Genomic DNA, 17,022 nt, shown 5'->3' with positions numbered 1-17,022 from the left:
CAGAATATAGAACAAACACAGCAAAAAACGTTCATGGAGACAAAAAAGCAAGCATGAATAAAATAAACCCTAAGCATCATCTCTTTGCCTAGCTGGATCTGACCATAGCACTTCATCCACATCACAGGCCATGTCCTCTCTCACAAGACAGCGAGGGAAGAATGTTCTTGAATGGCGAAGCCATCCTTGCACAGACCCTGCATCAGTTAAGTCACAGGCCTCCTCCATGGATTGAATGAGGGGTATGACATAGGACTGGAGATTGTAAACCTTCCACTGCCATGCCGAAAAAACTCCTCAATGGGGTTAAGGAAGGAAGAGTATGGTGGGAGGTATTAGAGTGAAAATTGTGGATGCTGATGAAACCAGTTTTGGACCAGAGCAGATCGGTGGAAAGATACAGTACATTGTCCCAGATGACAATGTATCTCATCTGCTCTGCATCCATTTGGTCTTCAGCTGTGACGATGTTGTGTAATCTGTCTAAAAATGTGAGTGTGGGCCGTGTTGTAAGGACCTAAGTTGGCATGGCGGTGGAGGACCCCATGCTGCGTGATTGCAGCGCACATTGTGATGTTACCACCACGTTGGCCTGGGACATCTTACTTTTGTAAGGTTAAACCCAGCCTCATCTGTGAAGATAAATTCATGCGGGATTGCATCAGCATCCGTTACCAAAACTCTCTGAAAAAATGACAGCATTGTGTAGTTCAATATAGGCCTACTACAAATGTACATGTAAGATGGTTCTGTGTGCAGTGCACAGTTCTAAAGAGTACATTACTTACCTCCACATATTCATGCCGCAGGTCTTTTCTTTCAAATGGCACTCGTGAGTTGTTTCATCTGTATGTGATGTTTTCAGTGTTGAGAGACCTGATGGACATTATTGAAGACTGTGTGGTCATTGAGGATGTTTGCTTGAATTTCTCTGAGGCGTATCGCATTATTGGCCAAAAGCATGTTTACGATAGCTCTCTCTTGTTCCTCTGTGAATATGGAGCCCCCTCCCTCCTTGACGTTCTCGACTCTCAATCCTATGTAGACCAATCAAAATACATGTAAAATGTCACAGGATAGCATACAAGGCATTTTTTTCAAACATGGAATGCAGTGAACGGGTACTAAAAAGTACTGATGAAGTACATATAGTAGGCTACATTGTACTGATTTTACTGTAGACAGTAAAGTTGTTTTTCACAACAAAAAACCCCCCCCAAAAATTCGGAAATGTCAGAATTACTGTTGCAACAGTATATCCGCTGATGTTGGGCTGAAGTCTCTGTCCAGCCTCTATCAATGTAAACCCATGGTTTATAACATGGTCAACCAATGTTGCTCGAATCTCATCTGGTAAATGTGGTCCTCGTCTTCATTGTCCATGTCCTCCTCCAGGTCTTCCTCTTTCTCTCCCTACCCCTCTTCCTCCATGGGCTCCCCTTCTCATCCTCACTCTCCCTCTTCCTCTTCCATTTTTGTTGAAGACAGGTACATTCACCTGCTGCCTTTTTATAGTGCTTACGCCTGATTGGTGAGTTTACAATTAAGCACCAAAGTGTCTGTACACCTGATGGACGTGTTCGATCAATTGGTTCATAGGTGTGGTATTTTGAAAGGCAGTGCCTTGAAATGGCAAAGAAGTGACATCATGTTAGATTTCTGTGTGTAATGTAGAGACGTGTGTGTACTGTTTTGCAAAAAGTGTGAGGCTGAGAATGTGCTTATAGTTGTGCAGATCTGGGCTGTGGTTTTGCTCCTTGAGTGTCAGGTTTCACTAACTGTGTGTTATTTTTAAATTTAGTTTGCAAGCAATCATACAAAATTGTAAAAGGCAGATTAAAATTGTAATTTAGAGAAAAACCATAGACAGCTTCTAATGCAGTGAAGGAGGCTGAGCATCAGAAGAAGACATCTTTTTATTGAATCACTTGACCACCAGCTAAAGGAGGGCACTGTAGGTCACTCTAAATGACAGCATGTCTCATTTAAATTTTCAGATAATAGAGGGAGTATAATGAATAAGTCTGGAAATGTATGCATTTCTTCATGTACATGAATTAAAGCGATGAGAATTGAAATCTCTAACCTCTATGATATATCTGTGGCCCATGAAATGATCGTTAGTTTGTGAAGAATAATGAGTGATTAATTTTATTTCTTAAGCTGTGAATTGGCTGACATTACCTGGATTTTGATACTATGGCATGTAATTATAAAAAGAATGTGGTTTATATCATTTCATTCTATGATATTTGTAGATATTGTAACGCCTTTTTAATGGGGATAGCTCGCCCAGTTAGTTGCAGCAAAGTTAGACAAAGACTCACAACATGGCTGGCATTCCACAGGTGACATTTATTTGTAGTTCCACAAAATTTGCACTTGGCAAACACTCCACTGTCAACAGTGTTACTGAATAAACAAAATAACTTAAAAGAGCAACAGAAATATGAAAAACACCCATGACCCGAAGACATGTGTTCACTACGTAGATTGAGTGCTCAGTAGAAAAGGAAACTGTAAAGAGTGCACTGCTCTTAAAGGGGCAATACCCAAGTCTATTTGTTATTATATGTTAATATTAATATCATAAAATAAAATTCTTTATAGTGCTAAATGTAAATACATTAAATCCTCTATTTACAGTGACAAGAATGGAGGTCTTTCCAATTTGTTCTACATTGAAAATATTACTACGGGTCTGTTGAATGCTTGATTCTGATTGGTTGACGGACGTTCTAAGGTGTGCGATTATTTTTCAAGTAAACGCACAGCTATGAAGTAGTTCCAGGTCTTGACTGCATAACGATTCCATATCACTTCACCAAATTATTCCAGTTATTTCAAAGAGCCCTACAGGCTACCACAACATAATAACCAATTAAAACAAAGACATTGGTTAAGTACATCAGATAAGAATGACAATCAATGTCTAAAATATCCTACATTATTTCAATTTCGGTTAAAAAGAGCTCCTTCGTCTCCCCTGCACTTACATACGCTCACACACACACACACACGCACGCGCATGCACACACACACACAAACTGAGACTCGAGTCGCGACCAACAAATAGAGCCGCATCCCTGTGACTTGATCAATTCAATTTCTATTATCCGAAAAAACTTATGTTTCAAGTTACTTCGCCCTGATCAGCCTCACATAGCTATAGTGGAAAAAAGCACCACGCCACCCTTCCCCCTCTCTTTCTCTCTCTCTCTCTCACACACACACACTCACACACACTTACACTACCTTGTTACTCCAATGTCGTGAAGCAGCACATCCTCCGTTGCTAGTTCTAAAGTGACGTTTTCGAACTACCAACAAAAGCTTGAGCTGTTTCAAATCTAGATACACTTGATCAATAAAACTTCTATATTATTTGAAATATCTGTGGGAAACACCCTCAACCCCCCTCCTCTTCTCACACACACACTCCCATACACGTGGACACACAAACATTATACGCATTACACACACACTTACTAGAGAGCGAGAAACAGAGCCGTCATGTCAGCGCACTCCTGCGTCTCAGTAGGGTTGAAAACAATTGTTAAGGTTTACATCGGAAATATGGCGACACTGGCTGCTGTTGAGAAGTGCTTAAACTTACATCTTGGCGATTTTGAAGCGATGATACTTCTGACGAGAGCTGCAAAAAATAAAGGCAATCCCAGAAGTGATCTCTCTCATTTTCTGAGCTTCTCTCTTTCGATCCCTCAAACACAAACTCACACACACGCACAAACTCACTTCCTTATTATCCAGTAAGTCCTCGAGTAAAGCAGCGCGAGCCTCGCTATCCTCTGTTGCTAGTTCTAAGTGACGTTTTCAACTAGCAACGAAGGCTCGGACTGTATTAAAGCAAGACGCTGAATCTGTAGCGAAAGAAAGTAGTTCCTCTCATAAGAGTGTTTTAGGGACGAAAACCAGAAAATGTCTTGAGATAAAACCCTGAACGATGTCTTAAGGTATGGTAACCATGGTATAAGAGGAATAATTGACTCTGGCCTATTGAAATATTGAAAAAATGTTTGGTCCTTCGTCAATCATTCCTTACTTAAAAACGTACTATTAAGAAAAGCACAATTTACACAACTGGAAATGCCGAGCAGAAGATTTAAGAGGTAAAGGGAAGATTGCAGATGCCATAATAATGCTTTAAAATTATAATATTGTGTATCATTTGAGCATTCACGCCCACTGTGTCGCTATCAAAAGGGTATGTATGCGTCAGCAACCTCTGAAATGTACTAACATTTACCTGAAATAAACCTGAACATAACCTGCTCCGGAGCAGTTGTTATAAAGTAGTTACAAACATACTCTGAAGTGAAATTTGAAGTTAACTGCTTACTTTCAGTAAAGGTTCACCTTTGTGGGTTTTCTCTTGTTTCTCTAAAACTACAAGCATGTCAATGTGTAAACTCTAGCAGCAATACTTTTCACACACTCCCCACTGTTTGATGCTTAGTTTTTATTTGCCCAAAAATTCACCCATTATTTGTATTGGGAGGAAAACATTTATTGAAAGAGGCAGACTTATGATCTTCAGTATTTTTCAGGTTGAGCTATGCAGCCAGGATACAAAATGACATTTTAGATTTCCTGTGAATAGCTGGTGAACAGAGAACCCATATAGCAGAATAGCTATGGGCCGAATTTGGCAACATTTTGCCAGTGAGTTTGGCCCACATACCACTAATTAAAGTCAATTACCAAATGTAATCGGACTACTGCTATATATATATATATATATATATATATAGAACTGGATTCAGCAGGAGGTGAAGCCACCAGAAGTGTTCGAGTGGCCATCTTGGTATTCCCCAACTGCCATAGAGCCTCACAGAGCCTGGACTGACAGGCCATTCTGCTGCAGTATCATCATCTTCAACCTCCGTGTACAACAGCCGCATTTCACCCGCTAGTGATATTCTTGATTGATAATATTCGCTGCAAGGATGAAGATATACATGGATTGTAGGTCATTAATTGTTTGACTGTTGGGACTCTCTGCTAAGTTAATCACTTCACAAACTCCTAAACAACATCCAGCTTGTGACCAAGGTAGTGACCAATGAGCTTCAGGCTGAAGTCTAGTTCATAGATAAAGGTGAAGTAAAGCCCAGTTCAGAATGGCATACTACTATGCTATTTTTACTATTTCTGCCATAGACAGATATGGTAGAATTAGTAAGTGTAGTATGGGCATTAGTATGCCATTCTGAACTCAGCCTTCAGGCCCTATTTTAAGAGCGCAAGCATCACGTGCAACCCAACACCTTAAGTTATAACGGAAAGTCAACGGGCATAGCCATGAAATTTTGGTATTTTCGTGCAAGTATGAGCTAAGTCTAGGCGTAAGTGGGTTGCACAAAAACGCAGGACCAAGTGCAGTTTAATTCTGGGGTTCTTCTCCGGTTATTCAACGTCTGCGTCCTATTACAAGCACCAACAATTTAAACAAAGACAGCACATTCATAAGAAGTTGGTAGTGTAAATGGAAATTAGAAGAATAGAAATATGGATTTACGCTCTTTTGTGCATTAACTGCGTCCTTGACGAATGTCAGTTATATTTCTATGACAGCGACACGCTCCTTTTATATGCATGGAAAATGTGATTCTTATCAGGATGTGGATGTAAGCTCTTTGAAATGATAGAGAATGTAAGTATTATTAAGAATTTTCATCTACTGACACGCAAATCATGGCTAGTATTAACAGAGATTGGATCGGCACACACTTCACTTCTACCGGTTGATTTTTGATTTTGAATTAAATGAAAAATGCACTTTTATGAATTAGCACTCTCACGAAAATTGGATAAGACGTTGCGCACGGTCGTAGCGCGTAGCACTGCGCTTTGCGCACCCATGAAAATAGAACCCTTAGAGTTTTCCAGAAGTTTTTCACAGGACAGAAGCAAAATATTTTTCTGTAGAAAAAGAAGAGTGTCCAATGTAAAGCACGCCTGGACGGTGCATGTGAAGGAGTTTCCCTTAGTCTTGGTCGGTTCTTGTTTGTTTGTGTAAGAGTTTGACGTACATATATGGCCAGCACACTACTGATTTTCATCGTTGTTTCTTTTTCCGCTTCTTCTGGTTATAATAAATATAAATAGTTCTGCTATTGGAACCCCACACTCTCGTCTCATCCTTCCCAATAGCGTGACACACAGAAGATTGTGTGATGTTTGCTTTCTTTATTGCTGACAACGTAGATCTGATAGAAATTCAGATAGACAGGCCTTTGAATTTTACATGTAATAACCAGAAACATTATTCATTTCAGTATATTCAATAAATTTCAGTCAGTATTTTTCAATCATTTTTGAGTAGTTTTTATGAATATTCATAAAATATAAGATTACATGAAGAGAATTGTAATGTTATGAAAACAGATTTGTGAGAGTTTAGCTCAACTGAAGGTATCGGAATAAACACTTTGGGAATAGCATACTACATTCCCTTCATTGGCCCTTCTCAATCATGGCCTCCTAATAATCCCCATCCATTAATTGGCTGTATCACTCTACTCTCTCCTCTCCATCAATAGCTGGTGTGTGGCGAGCGTACTGGCGCACTATGGCTGCCATCGCATCATCCAGGTGTTCACTGTGTAAAGCGCTTTGAGTGTGCCTGAGAATGGTTGAACCCAAAAGCTGAACACAGACGTGGAGAGAAAGAGAGAGTTCGATGAAATAGTTTATTATAACAGACTGGTAATTTGATGAATGATGAACAGACAGATGGTTGTTCTGCTGCTGGAGGCTGAGGGCTGGGCAGGCAGGAGGTAATGGCAGAGCGGAGCGGTGAGCAGGATGGTTTGGCGTGGCTGGCTTGATGGAGAGCGGATCTGAAGGTGACTGAAGAGGTAAGTGGTTGAGTACAGGTTGGCTGGTTGGATAGTGGATCTGAAGCACAGGAAAACACAAATAAGTACAAGAACAAATACTGAACAAGATTAGCAGAGTAACTTGAATCTAATTGGCCTTTGCATTAGTACCACTCTAGTAGACTGAACAATCTGGCAAAGAATGACTGAGAACTCCGGGTTTAAGCAGAGCAGACTGGTGATGAGATGATGAAGGGCAGGTGAGATGTAATCAGCGGGGAGAGCTGCCATGCCACCGGAACAAACCAACTCACAGACACACAGGGGGAGACACAGACAGAAAAACACAGATGGCCAAGGCAACATCCTGACATTGAGTGTAATGTCAGAAAATTGCTATATAAATGTAACGTTCATACATTGATTTACTATTTCTGCCTTAAGGTGTGTCCCAAACTGCACACTTGTGCACTATTTTACGTCATTTTGTAGTGTAAGTAGTGCGAGTAGTATTTTTACACTGAAAATGCAGCAAAAAAGAAGTGTACTACGAGTACCCGGGTGATGCACTTCTTCAACTGTCAAAACGGAGTGTGGAATGTTGGACACTTCATGCACTCAGTGCTCATGGTTTGCCGTACGTAGCAGAAGGGGTGGAGTTACCTGGCTGCAATGCTGGTCTGACAAAACATTTGTAAATAATAGACAAACTTCCGTGGATACAGCACCTTACAAATATAAGTTAAATGCTTTACCATCACCCTACCCTGTGTGAATATGTACGCTGTTTTAGATAAAAGTGTTGAACTGAGATTGACTAACGGGCTACGACAACATCTCGCATGCGTTTAAAACGTCACTTCCGTCAGCTGTTAAACGACGAATGCTTCCGTGTAGTAAAAAAACATTGTGTGTTTCATTTGGGATGTTATTACACTTTGAAAATTCACATGGCTAAGTGCATAGTGTGCATTGCATCATTTGGGACACAGCTACACACTGATACAGCAGAAGTAGTAAGAGTAGTATGGGTAAAGTGTTTGCCTATATATATATATATATATATATAGTGCACTGAGCACGCATGTACCTACAACCTGCCTACGGCAAGCCCAGAGGGGAAAATGTACTGCATACACACACAAACACAGTGCAAAGTCACTAAAGGCGTGGTCGCATTTACCTTCGCACAGAGAAATTCCGTGGGCGAAATACAGTCAAAGGGAATCTGCACAACCATGAATTTTGTGCTATATAGATGTCCGGAGTTTAAGAATTTCTTCTCAATGGATTTTGCATTGAGTTCAAGTTTGGTGAACTTTGACAGGCGAATTCACCATGTTGACCAATAGGAAGTTGCTTGATTTGGCAGTGACCTCTGAGTGGGCAGAGCTTCATACACAGCTACACTGAATATTCACAATGGACAAGGATATCATTTATTTTTACCTGACTCTCACAGAATATAAAGTGCAGCATTAAAAAGAGGCTGTCTGGCTATTTGTTTTTTGCAAATGTGCTCAATGTCCGCCCATGCCTTCTTCGCCCACAGAATTTCGTTGTGCAAAGGTACAGTGCTGTAAAAAAGTATTTGCCAAGGAACTGCAGGCCTCTCTCGCATCAATAAAGGTCACTGTTCATGACTCCACTATCAGAAAGACACTGGCCAAAAATGCCATCCATGGAAGAGTGGCGAGGCAAAAACCACTGCTAACCCAGAAGAACATTAAGTCTCGTCTGAATTTTGCCAAAACACACCTTGATCCTCAAACCTTTTGGGAGAATGTTCTTTGGACTGATGAGTCAAAAGTGGAACTGTTTGGAAGACAGGAGTCCTGTTACATCTGGCGTAAATCAAACACAGAATTCCACGAAAAGAACATCATACCTACGGTCAAGCATGGTGGTGGTAGTGTGATGGTGTGGGGATGCTTTACTGCTTCAGAGCGACTTTGAGGGAAACATGAATTCTGCTCTGTACCAGAAAATCCTAAAGGAGAATGTCCATCATCAGTCTGTGAGTTGAAGCTCAAGTGCAACTGGATTATGCAGCAAGACAATGATCCAAAGCATCGGAGTAAGTCCACCTCTGAATGGCTCAAAAGAAGTCGGAAGTCGGAAACGTGCGCTTTGTTTACAACAGAAGAAAGACCGTCACGTGAGAGTTAGGTCATTTCAAACAGCATCCCAGCGCTGGCCAGAAGCAACGATTTAAAGTTAAAAACTTTCTAATCATCGATTTGTTTCTTACACCATCCTATCGGTTTGCTTCAGAAGACATTCATTGATTGACTGGAGTCATGTGGATTACTTTTATGCTGCCTAAATATGACTTTTGGACTGTCAAACACATGTTTATTTGCATTGTATGGACAAACAGAGCTGAAATGTGCTTATAAAAATCTTCATTTCATGATGAGAGAATTTTCATTTTTGGATGAACAATGCCTTTAATTTTGGGCCCTGTGTGCAGCACTTTACTTCTCAACTAGAGGGCATTTGTGTGTGGTGATGTAGACTAATTGATGTAGTCTTAATGCAGTCCAGCTGCAGGATTGCTGGAGTCTCTGTGGTGTGCAGAAATACAATACTGCCATTGTACTGGAGAGATGTGGGGTTTTTTTTTACATTCAAACTGTATTTATTCAAATTGTGCATTTACTTAATAATAAATATTTAGGATGGTTATTCATGTGTCATTTGCAGCTGTTATATCACTGTAGTTTATTACTGCATAAAGTGCACCTATAAAGCATGTGCCAGTGCAGCGCAGATATGGGTTATGATAACTTCTTTAGATTGAATCTGATCCATGCTCAGCCAGTGGGCTTGTAGCCCCGCCTCTTCCAGCTCTATCTATATTTACACACCAGCAGCAGAACTGTACATCACTGCAGCTGCTCGGAGATGTTTGTCTAGCACAGAGTTTCAGTTAGACATCCAGCATGACTGACAGTCAAACAGACGCGGAGCAGCCGGAGGTGAAGCGCGAGAACGGGGGCAGTAAACTCGCCCTGAGCGACGACAAAGCCCCACCGTCCGAACCGGCAGAGTTGGAGCCCCCGGAGGGCGGATGGGGCTGGGTGGTGATGCTGGCCGCTATGTGGTGCAACGGCTCGGTGTTCGGGATCCAGAACGCGTTCGGCATCTTGTTCGTGTCTCTGCTGAAAGAGTTCGGCTCCGAGAACGACGAAGACCTCCGCTTCAAAACAGGTAAACAGCGACTGATGAGTGAGTTCCGTTTGTCAAGAAAAGTCGTGCTGCACTCTGCGCGTGAAGAAGCTCGTGCACGCGTACTGTAATGACGTCAAATAACGCGTGTTACCGGGAGATCCTCAAATCAGATCCAAGGACGTTCACAAAAGGGACCGAGGTTGGGTTGGGTTGTTTTTGAACTCATTTTTTGTGTGTGTAGAAAAGAAGTTGTCGTCATTGGCCAGGGATAAAGAGTCATGTTGACCTTTAGCGGGGCATGTTGTCACACAATATGGGTCAGTTTTTATCAAAGCCAGTCTGAAGATGAAACACTTGGAGTCTGTTAATCATTAATTTCCCAATATATCACACATCCACTTGAGCTCTTCTACACTTATAGTGAACATTAACTCTGAAAACATCTCTCAGCACACATGAATTTACTTCACAATGCACGGTTGTTGAAACAAACCTTTCAAGGTCTTTCAAGGTCTTTATAACGCCTTTAATCAAATCAAATTGTTGCCTTGAAAACATCTTATTGTTTTCATCCTTTTCCTTTGTAAAATCATTACAGATATCAAATCAAATCAAATCAAATGACTTTTATTGTCACACAGCCATATACACAAGTGCAATGGTGTGTGAAATTCTTGGGTGCAGTTCCGATCAACATAGCAGTCGTGACAGTGATGAGACATATACCAATTTACAATAAACATCAGATTTACAACACAATTTAAACATCTGTTATACACATAATTACACTCAACAATATACAAATAATAACATACTCTGTACAGTATACAATACACACTATATAGATACACATTATTCAATAAAAATACAAAATAAAATGTATAAAAAAGTATATATAGTATATACAGAATGTACAGTATTGTAGTGTATTGACATTCAGCTGTCGGTCGATAGTCAGTTATTAAGAGAGAATATAATATAATAATAATATAATTTATGACACTCCGGTGTGAGGTATAAGAGTAAGGGTCATAAAGCGCAGTGCTGATGTATTTGATCGTGGGAGATCAAGAGTTCAGAAGTCTGATTGCTTGGGGGAAGAAGCTATCATGGAGTCGGCTGGTGCGGGTCCTGATGCTGCGATACCGCCTACCTGATGGTTGCAGTGAGAACAGCCCATGGCTCGGGTGGCTGGAGTCTCTGATGATCCTCCGAGCTTTTTTCACACACCGCCTGGTATATATGTCCTGGAGGGAGGGAAGCTCACCTCCGATGATGTGTCTGGCAGTTCGCACCACCCTTTGCAGTGCTTTGCGGTTGTGGGCGGTGCTATTGCCATACCAGGCGGAGATGCAGCCAGTCAGGATGCTCTCTACAGTGCAGGTGTAGAACCGTGTGAGGATGTGGCGGTTCATTCCAAACTTCCTCAGCCGTCTCAGGAAGAAGAGGCGCTGATGAGCCTTCTTCACAACGACTTCAGTGTGGACGGACCATGTGAGTTCCTCAGTGATGTGGACACCCAGGAACTTGAAGCTGCTGACTCTCTCCACTGGTGCTCCATTGATGGTGATGGGACTGTATTCTCTGTCTTTTATTCTGAAGTCCACCACAAGCTCATTGTCTTACTGACGTTGAGGGAGAGGTTGTGCTCCCGACACCAGTGTGTCAGAGTGTGCACCTCCTCTCTGTAGGCTGTTTCATCATTGTCAGTGATCAGACCTACCACCGTCGTGTCATCAGCAAACTTAATGATGGCATTGGAGCTATGTGTTGCCACACAGTCATGTGTGTACAAGGAATACAAGAGTGGGCTGAGAACTCAGCCCTGCGGGGCTCCAGTGTTGAGGGTCAGTGATGAGGAGATGTTGCTGCCTATTCTAACCACCTGGCGTCTGCTTGACAGGAAGTCCAGGATCCAGCTGCACAGCGAGCTGTTTAAGCCCATAGCCCGGAGTTTCTCATCTAGCTTGGAGGGCACTATGGTGTTGAATGCTGAGCTGTAGTCTACAAACAGCATTCTCACATAAGTGTTCTTTTTTTCCAGGTGGGAGAGAGCAGTGTGTATTGCAGATGCAATGGCATCATCAGTGGAGCGGCTGTTGCGGTAAGCAAACTGCAATGGGTCAAGAGAGAGAGGCAGCACAGAGCAGATGTAATCTCTGATTAGTCTCTCAAAGCATTTGCTGATGATGGGGGTCAGAGCAACAGGACGCCAGTCATTTAAGCAAGTGATTTTGGATTGCTTTGGTACAGGCACAATGGTGGATGTTTTAAAGCATGTGGGGACTACAGACAAAGAGAGGGAAAGGTTGAAAATGTCCATAAAAACACCAGTCAGCTGGTTCGCGCACGCTCTGATGACGCGACCCGGAATGCCGTCTGGGCCCGCGGCTTTGCGGATATTCACCCATCGGAAGGATCGTGTTACATCCACTACAGAGACGGAGAGTGGACTAACCTCTGTAGCTTCGGCCGTGAGAGCTCTCTCCGTGAGGGCGGTGTTATTTCCCTCAAAACGAAAACAAAAATTATTTAGTTCATCCGGGAGAGAGGCAGCGGTGTTCATGGCGGAGTTTTTATTCCCTTTAAAGTCCGTGATGATGTTAATTCCCTGCCACATGCTTCTAGAGTTGGTGGTGTTAAACTGTCCTTCAATCTTGCTCCTGTACTGCCGTTTTGCGGTTCTGATAGTTTTTCGGAGGGCATAACTGGCTTGTTTATGCTCCTCCACGTTCCCGGAATTAAAAGCGGAGGTCCGCACATTAAGTGCCGCGCGAACATCGTTATTTATCCATGGTTTCTGATTCGGATAGATCCGTATTGTTCTGGTCGGAACCACGTCCTCCACGCACTTTTTGATGAAACACATTACGCTATCAGCGTAAAGCTCAATGTCATCATCAGAGGCGGACCGGAACATCTCCCAGTCCATGTGATCAAAACAGTCTTGTAGCACAGAGTCTGATTGGTCCGACCAGCACTGGATCGTTCTGAGGGTGGGTGCTTCCTGTTTCAGTCTCTGCCTGTAAGCGGGCAGAAGCAGAACGGACGAGTGATCCGATTTGCCAAATGGTGGGCGGGTGAGGGATTTGTAGCCATCCCAGAAGGGAGAGTAGCAATGGTCCAAAACCCGGTCCCCTCGTGTGTTGAAACTAATGTGCTGGTGGTATTTTGGTGCGACTGATTTGAAACTGGCTTTATTAAAGTCCCCGGTCACAATGAACGCGGCCTCAGGGTGCGCGGTTTCCTGCTCTCTTATACTCCCATACAGTTCCTTGAGTGCCCGGTCTGTGTCGGCTTGTGGGGGGGATGTACACAGCAGTGATAATGACCGCTGTGAACTCCCTCGGTAGCCAGAATGGTCGACACAGAAGTATGAGAAATTCCAGATCAGGAGAGCAGAAAGACTTGATAGAATGTACGTTCCTCTGATCACACCAGGATTTGTTGATCATAAAACATACACCACCACCTCTGCTTTTACCTGAGAGGTCTTTCGCTCTGTCCGCTCGGTGCACAGAGAACCCCGCGGGTTCAATGGCTGAATCTGGAATCTCCACAGACATCCAAGTTTCCGTAAGGCAGATAATGCAGCAGTCCCTCGTCTCTCGTTGGAAAGAGATCCGCGCTTTCAGCTCGCAGAGCTTGTTATCCAGAGACTGAACATTTGCCAGTAGAATAGTGGGTAGCGGGGGTCGATTTTCGCGGCATTTTACTCTGATGAAAACGCCGGCTCTGTTTCCCCTTTTCCTTTTGCGTTTCCGCGGCCGTGCTGCCCAGACAAAGGGCTCCGCTTGCGTGTTTGTAAACAGCGGGTCGGCATTGAGAAATTTGAAGTCCGGTTTACGGTGTGTGATTGCTGAACCAATGTCCAAAAGTGTTTGTCTGTCGTAGACAATAAGGCAGACAACATCCAAGACACTACTATGTTGTGTCGGAGCTCGCAACACAGCAGCCAGACTCGGCGCCATCTTGAGTCCTTTACAGAGTGTTATTACCTAGATGTCAGTGAAACAGATCATGTAAGTACATACAGTATATTATCTGCAATCAGAAGCGAACCAGCTGCTTACAGTTGAGCAGAAGGGAATGTTTTAATGTGTTTATAGTGTTGACTTTCTTATAATCCCTACTTAAAGACTGTTTAATAAACGTATTATAACACATTAAGTATGAGTGTTGTAATGGAGTTCAAACAAAATTCAGCTTGTTATTGGCTCTATGAAATGCCATCTGTCGTTTGGAGAAGAGTTAAACTGAGGTGCACGTCAAGTATAAATGTTTCTGTTTTTGATGAGGTGTTCTCAGTGTATGAGCGGCTGTTTCACACACTCCCTTTGAAGCGTGCAGCACATGCAGACTGTAGATTTATTTGTGGTTTAATCATCACACTAGGACACATCACAATTTAAATTTGATTCATTGAGCATTAATACATTCATTTGATCCCAAATATGTCAAATTCCACGACATTCCACGTTTAAGAGTTAATTATGTTTTTATGACTGGATTCCGTGATTCCATCTGTGTCCGCAGAAATTAAAGGGCCCATGTCTTCATAGGGCTGTTTAAAGGAATAATGAAAATTCTGTCATTGCTTACTCACCTTCATGTCGTTTCAAGCGCTCTTACCATACGACCCTAGTTCATAGTGGCCATGTCTGTCAAGCCCTAAAAAGGACAGAAAAACATAAAACCCATAAAAAACATAAAATGTGTCCTTGCAACTTGTGCGCTATATTCCAAGTCTTCTAAAGTCATATGATAGGTTTGTGTGAGGAACATTAATAATTCACTGATAATCTTATCCTGCACCGAAGCTTACCCATAGGCTATTTTGTGTCAAGAATTAAAAATGGTCACATTTGATTTCTAAATAGGGATGCACCGATACCGTTTTTCTCTTCCGATCCGATTCCGATATCGAAAATCTCAGTATCGGCCGATACCGATCCGATACCAGTGTTGTTGTTTTGCATAATCAGTTTAGAATATCTTTACATTATTGTGTGATCCTAATTGGGAGTACTCTTTAATATGTAAAGAAACACAAACCTCTAACTACACATTATTTCAATATAAATGTATAGCTTATTAAGAAACACTTTATTATTAACTAGTATACTGGATAATGTTGCAGCAAAATTAACAGTAATTCCAGTATAAGTCATCAGTACAAAAGAAGCCAGTTTTCTTTGCTAATATTTTTCAACTTGTATCTGGACTTTAAAGGATTCAGATCTCTTTTTTGTTCAGTTTAGTTAGACCGATACGATCCGTTTAAAAACGTCAGTATTGGAGCGGATCGGTGCATCCCTATTTCTAAACACTCAAGAACCAATGCGATTTTGACTTCAATGATGTTGATGTGCCATTTTTTTCCACCTGGACACAGTGGCAGGCTTTGGTGGCATGAATAACAGCTTACATTTCAGCAAAGCTATCATTGGTCTTCAGAAGGCTTGGAATATATTGTATGAATTAAATTGACTACTTTTATTATACTTTTATGGTTCTTTTTATGGTGCGCTTGAAAAACTTGGTCTCATTAAAAGAGAGCTGCGAAAAAAAAATCCTTGAAAAAAGAACAAAATACAGATTTGGAACAACATGAGAGTGAGTAAATACTGACAGAACTGTATTTTTTGGGTGAACTGTCCCTTTAAGGTGAGATTTGTCACTGTGAGAACAACAAACGTTGCGATTTTAATGAAGGTTTTTGTCATCTCAGTTATGTTTAACTGGTTTGACCGAACAAGAGCTGAAATGTGTTAGTCATGAACACAACTAGGTAAAATTAGCTGTGAAACATCAGCTGTGTTTTTACATTTGCAAGCGACAAGGATCTGTCAAATTTGAATACTGTAGCCGGGAGTTTTTGTCATTTAAATTAGCAATCACAATGATGTGTCTGTTGCCCGAAGGTTTCATAGATCGTTTCCTTCACAAGGTTTGGTGAAGATTGCATCAGCAGACATTAAGTCCAGCTGTCTCTTGTCCTTAGACACACACACACACACACACACACATGCATGTACGTCCACTCGTGCCAGCACTGGTCAGTTCCCAGTTGCTGATGTCTGATGCCACCAAAAACACACTGTTATTGTACAATCTTTGACTATCAGTCTATTTATTTATCTGTCTTTTTGTCTATGGTCTGGAAACCACATAAAACACACTATAGTAACTACCTAGCAATGCCATACCAACGGTTTAGAAAACTCCTAGCAACCGCATAGCAATACCATAGCAACCAAAACTGCCCTCTTCAAACTACATGAAGCCTACATTTCCTCAACTATTGATAACTTTCAGGCTAGGGCTTTTGAAGCCTCTTTTCTTAGTTTTCCTTAGTTAATCCTCTCTCTGACTGATGATGTCAACACAAAGAACATGTGGCACCAGTAGAGTAGCTTTTCCTATCAACATGTAGCATTAGCTGATAGCGTTTGGAGCACTCCCACAATCCACTTAGATCAGGAAATGTACATGAATGTTCTTGTAAAGATGCATGTGATGGACAGAATATACAGATGTTATGTGTAATGATGTTATGTGAAGGGACATCTGTTTCCTCTGGTTATCTTATTTCTGTCTCACAGAATGTTATTGAAGTACACAAAGACTGTCATATTCTTACTACAGCATGTGTGTAGTTGACAAGAAATGCTTGTGGAATAGTTTTCAATAACTACATTTCCATCCAAGGATTTTTTGCGAAAAAATTTCACAAGTGTCGACATAATATTTTTCTGTTTAACTCTAGTGCATAAACTCTATGTCGATACATCAAATGTCACGAAAAACTGTGTCGAGAAAATTGTCATTAACGCAAAAATGTATTGTCACATGACGGAATTTACCCCAATCGTTAGCCTGTGTTATCATGGCAACAAGGTATAGGATCCTTGAAAGCCAATTTATTGTATGTGATTATGGATTGATCTGAACGGCATAAAGATCTGATCTGCAAATATGACACTTCCAGGAGTGCCAATTAACC

At 41.7% G+C, this 17,022-nt stretch overlaps 1 protein-coding gene across 1 annotated transcript in view; it reads left to right on the top strand.

Annotated features, from left to right (window-relative positions):
• Positions 1 to 9,632: 9,632 nt before the first annotated feature.
• LOC127410277 (monocarboxylate transporter 10-like) overlaps positions 9,633 to 17,022 on the top strand; it is a 75,258-nt gene continuing 67,868 nt past the window's right edge. The window contains exon 1 of the mRNA XM_051645465.1: positions 9,633 to 10,055. Coding sequence (XP_051501425.1) covers positions 9,788 to 10,055 — 268 coding nt within the window. The 5' untranslated portion in view covers positions 9,633 to 9,787. The remainder of the gene's footprint in view (positions 10,056 to 17,022) is intronic.

This window comes from Myxocyprinus asiaticus, chromosome 19 (genome assembly GCF_019703515.2).
Source record: "Myxocyprinus asiaticus isolate MX2 ecotype Aquarium Trade chromosome 19, UBuf_Myxa_2, whole genome shotgun sequence".
In the NCBI taxonomy this organism is placed as follows: domain Eukaryota; kingdom Metazoa; phylum Chordata; class Actinopteri; order Cypriniformes; family Catostomidae; genus Myxocyprinus; species Myxocyprinus asiaticus.
Note: the sequence above shows the minus strand (reverse complement) of the source record. Positions and strands in the feature narration are given on the sequence as shown.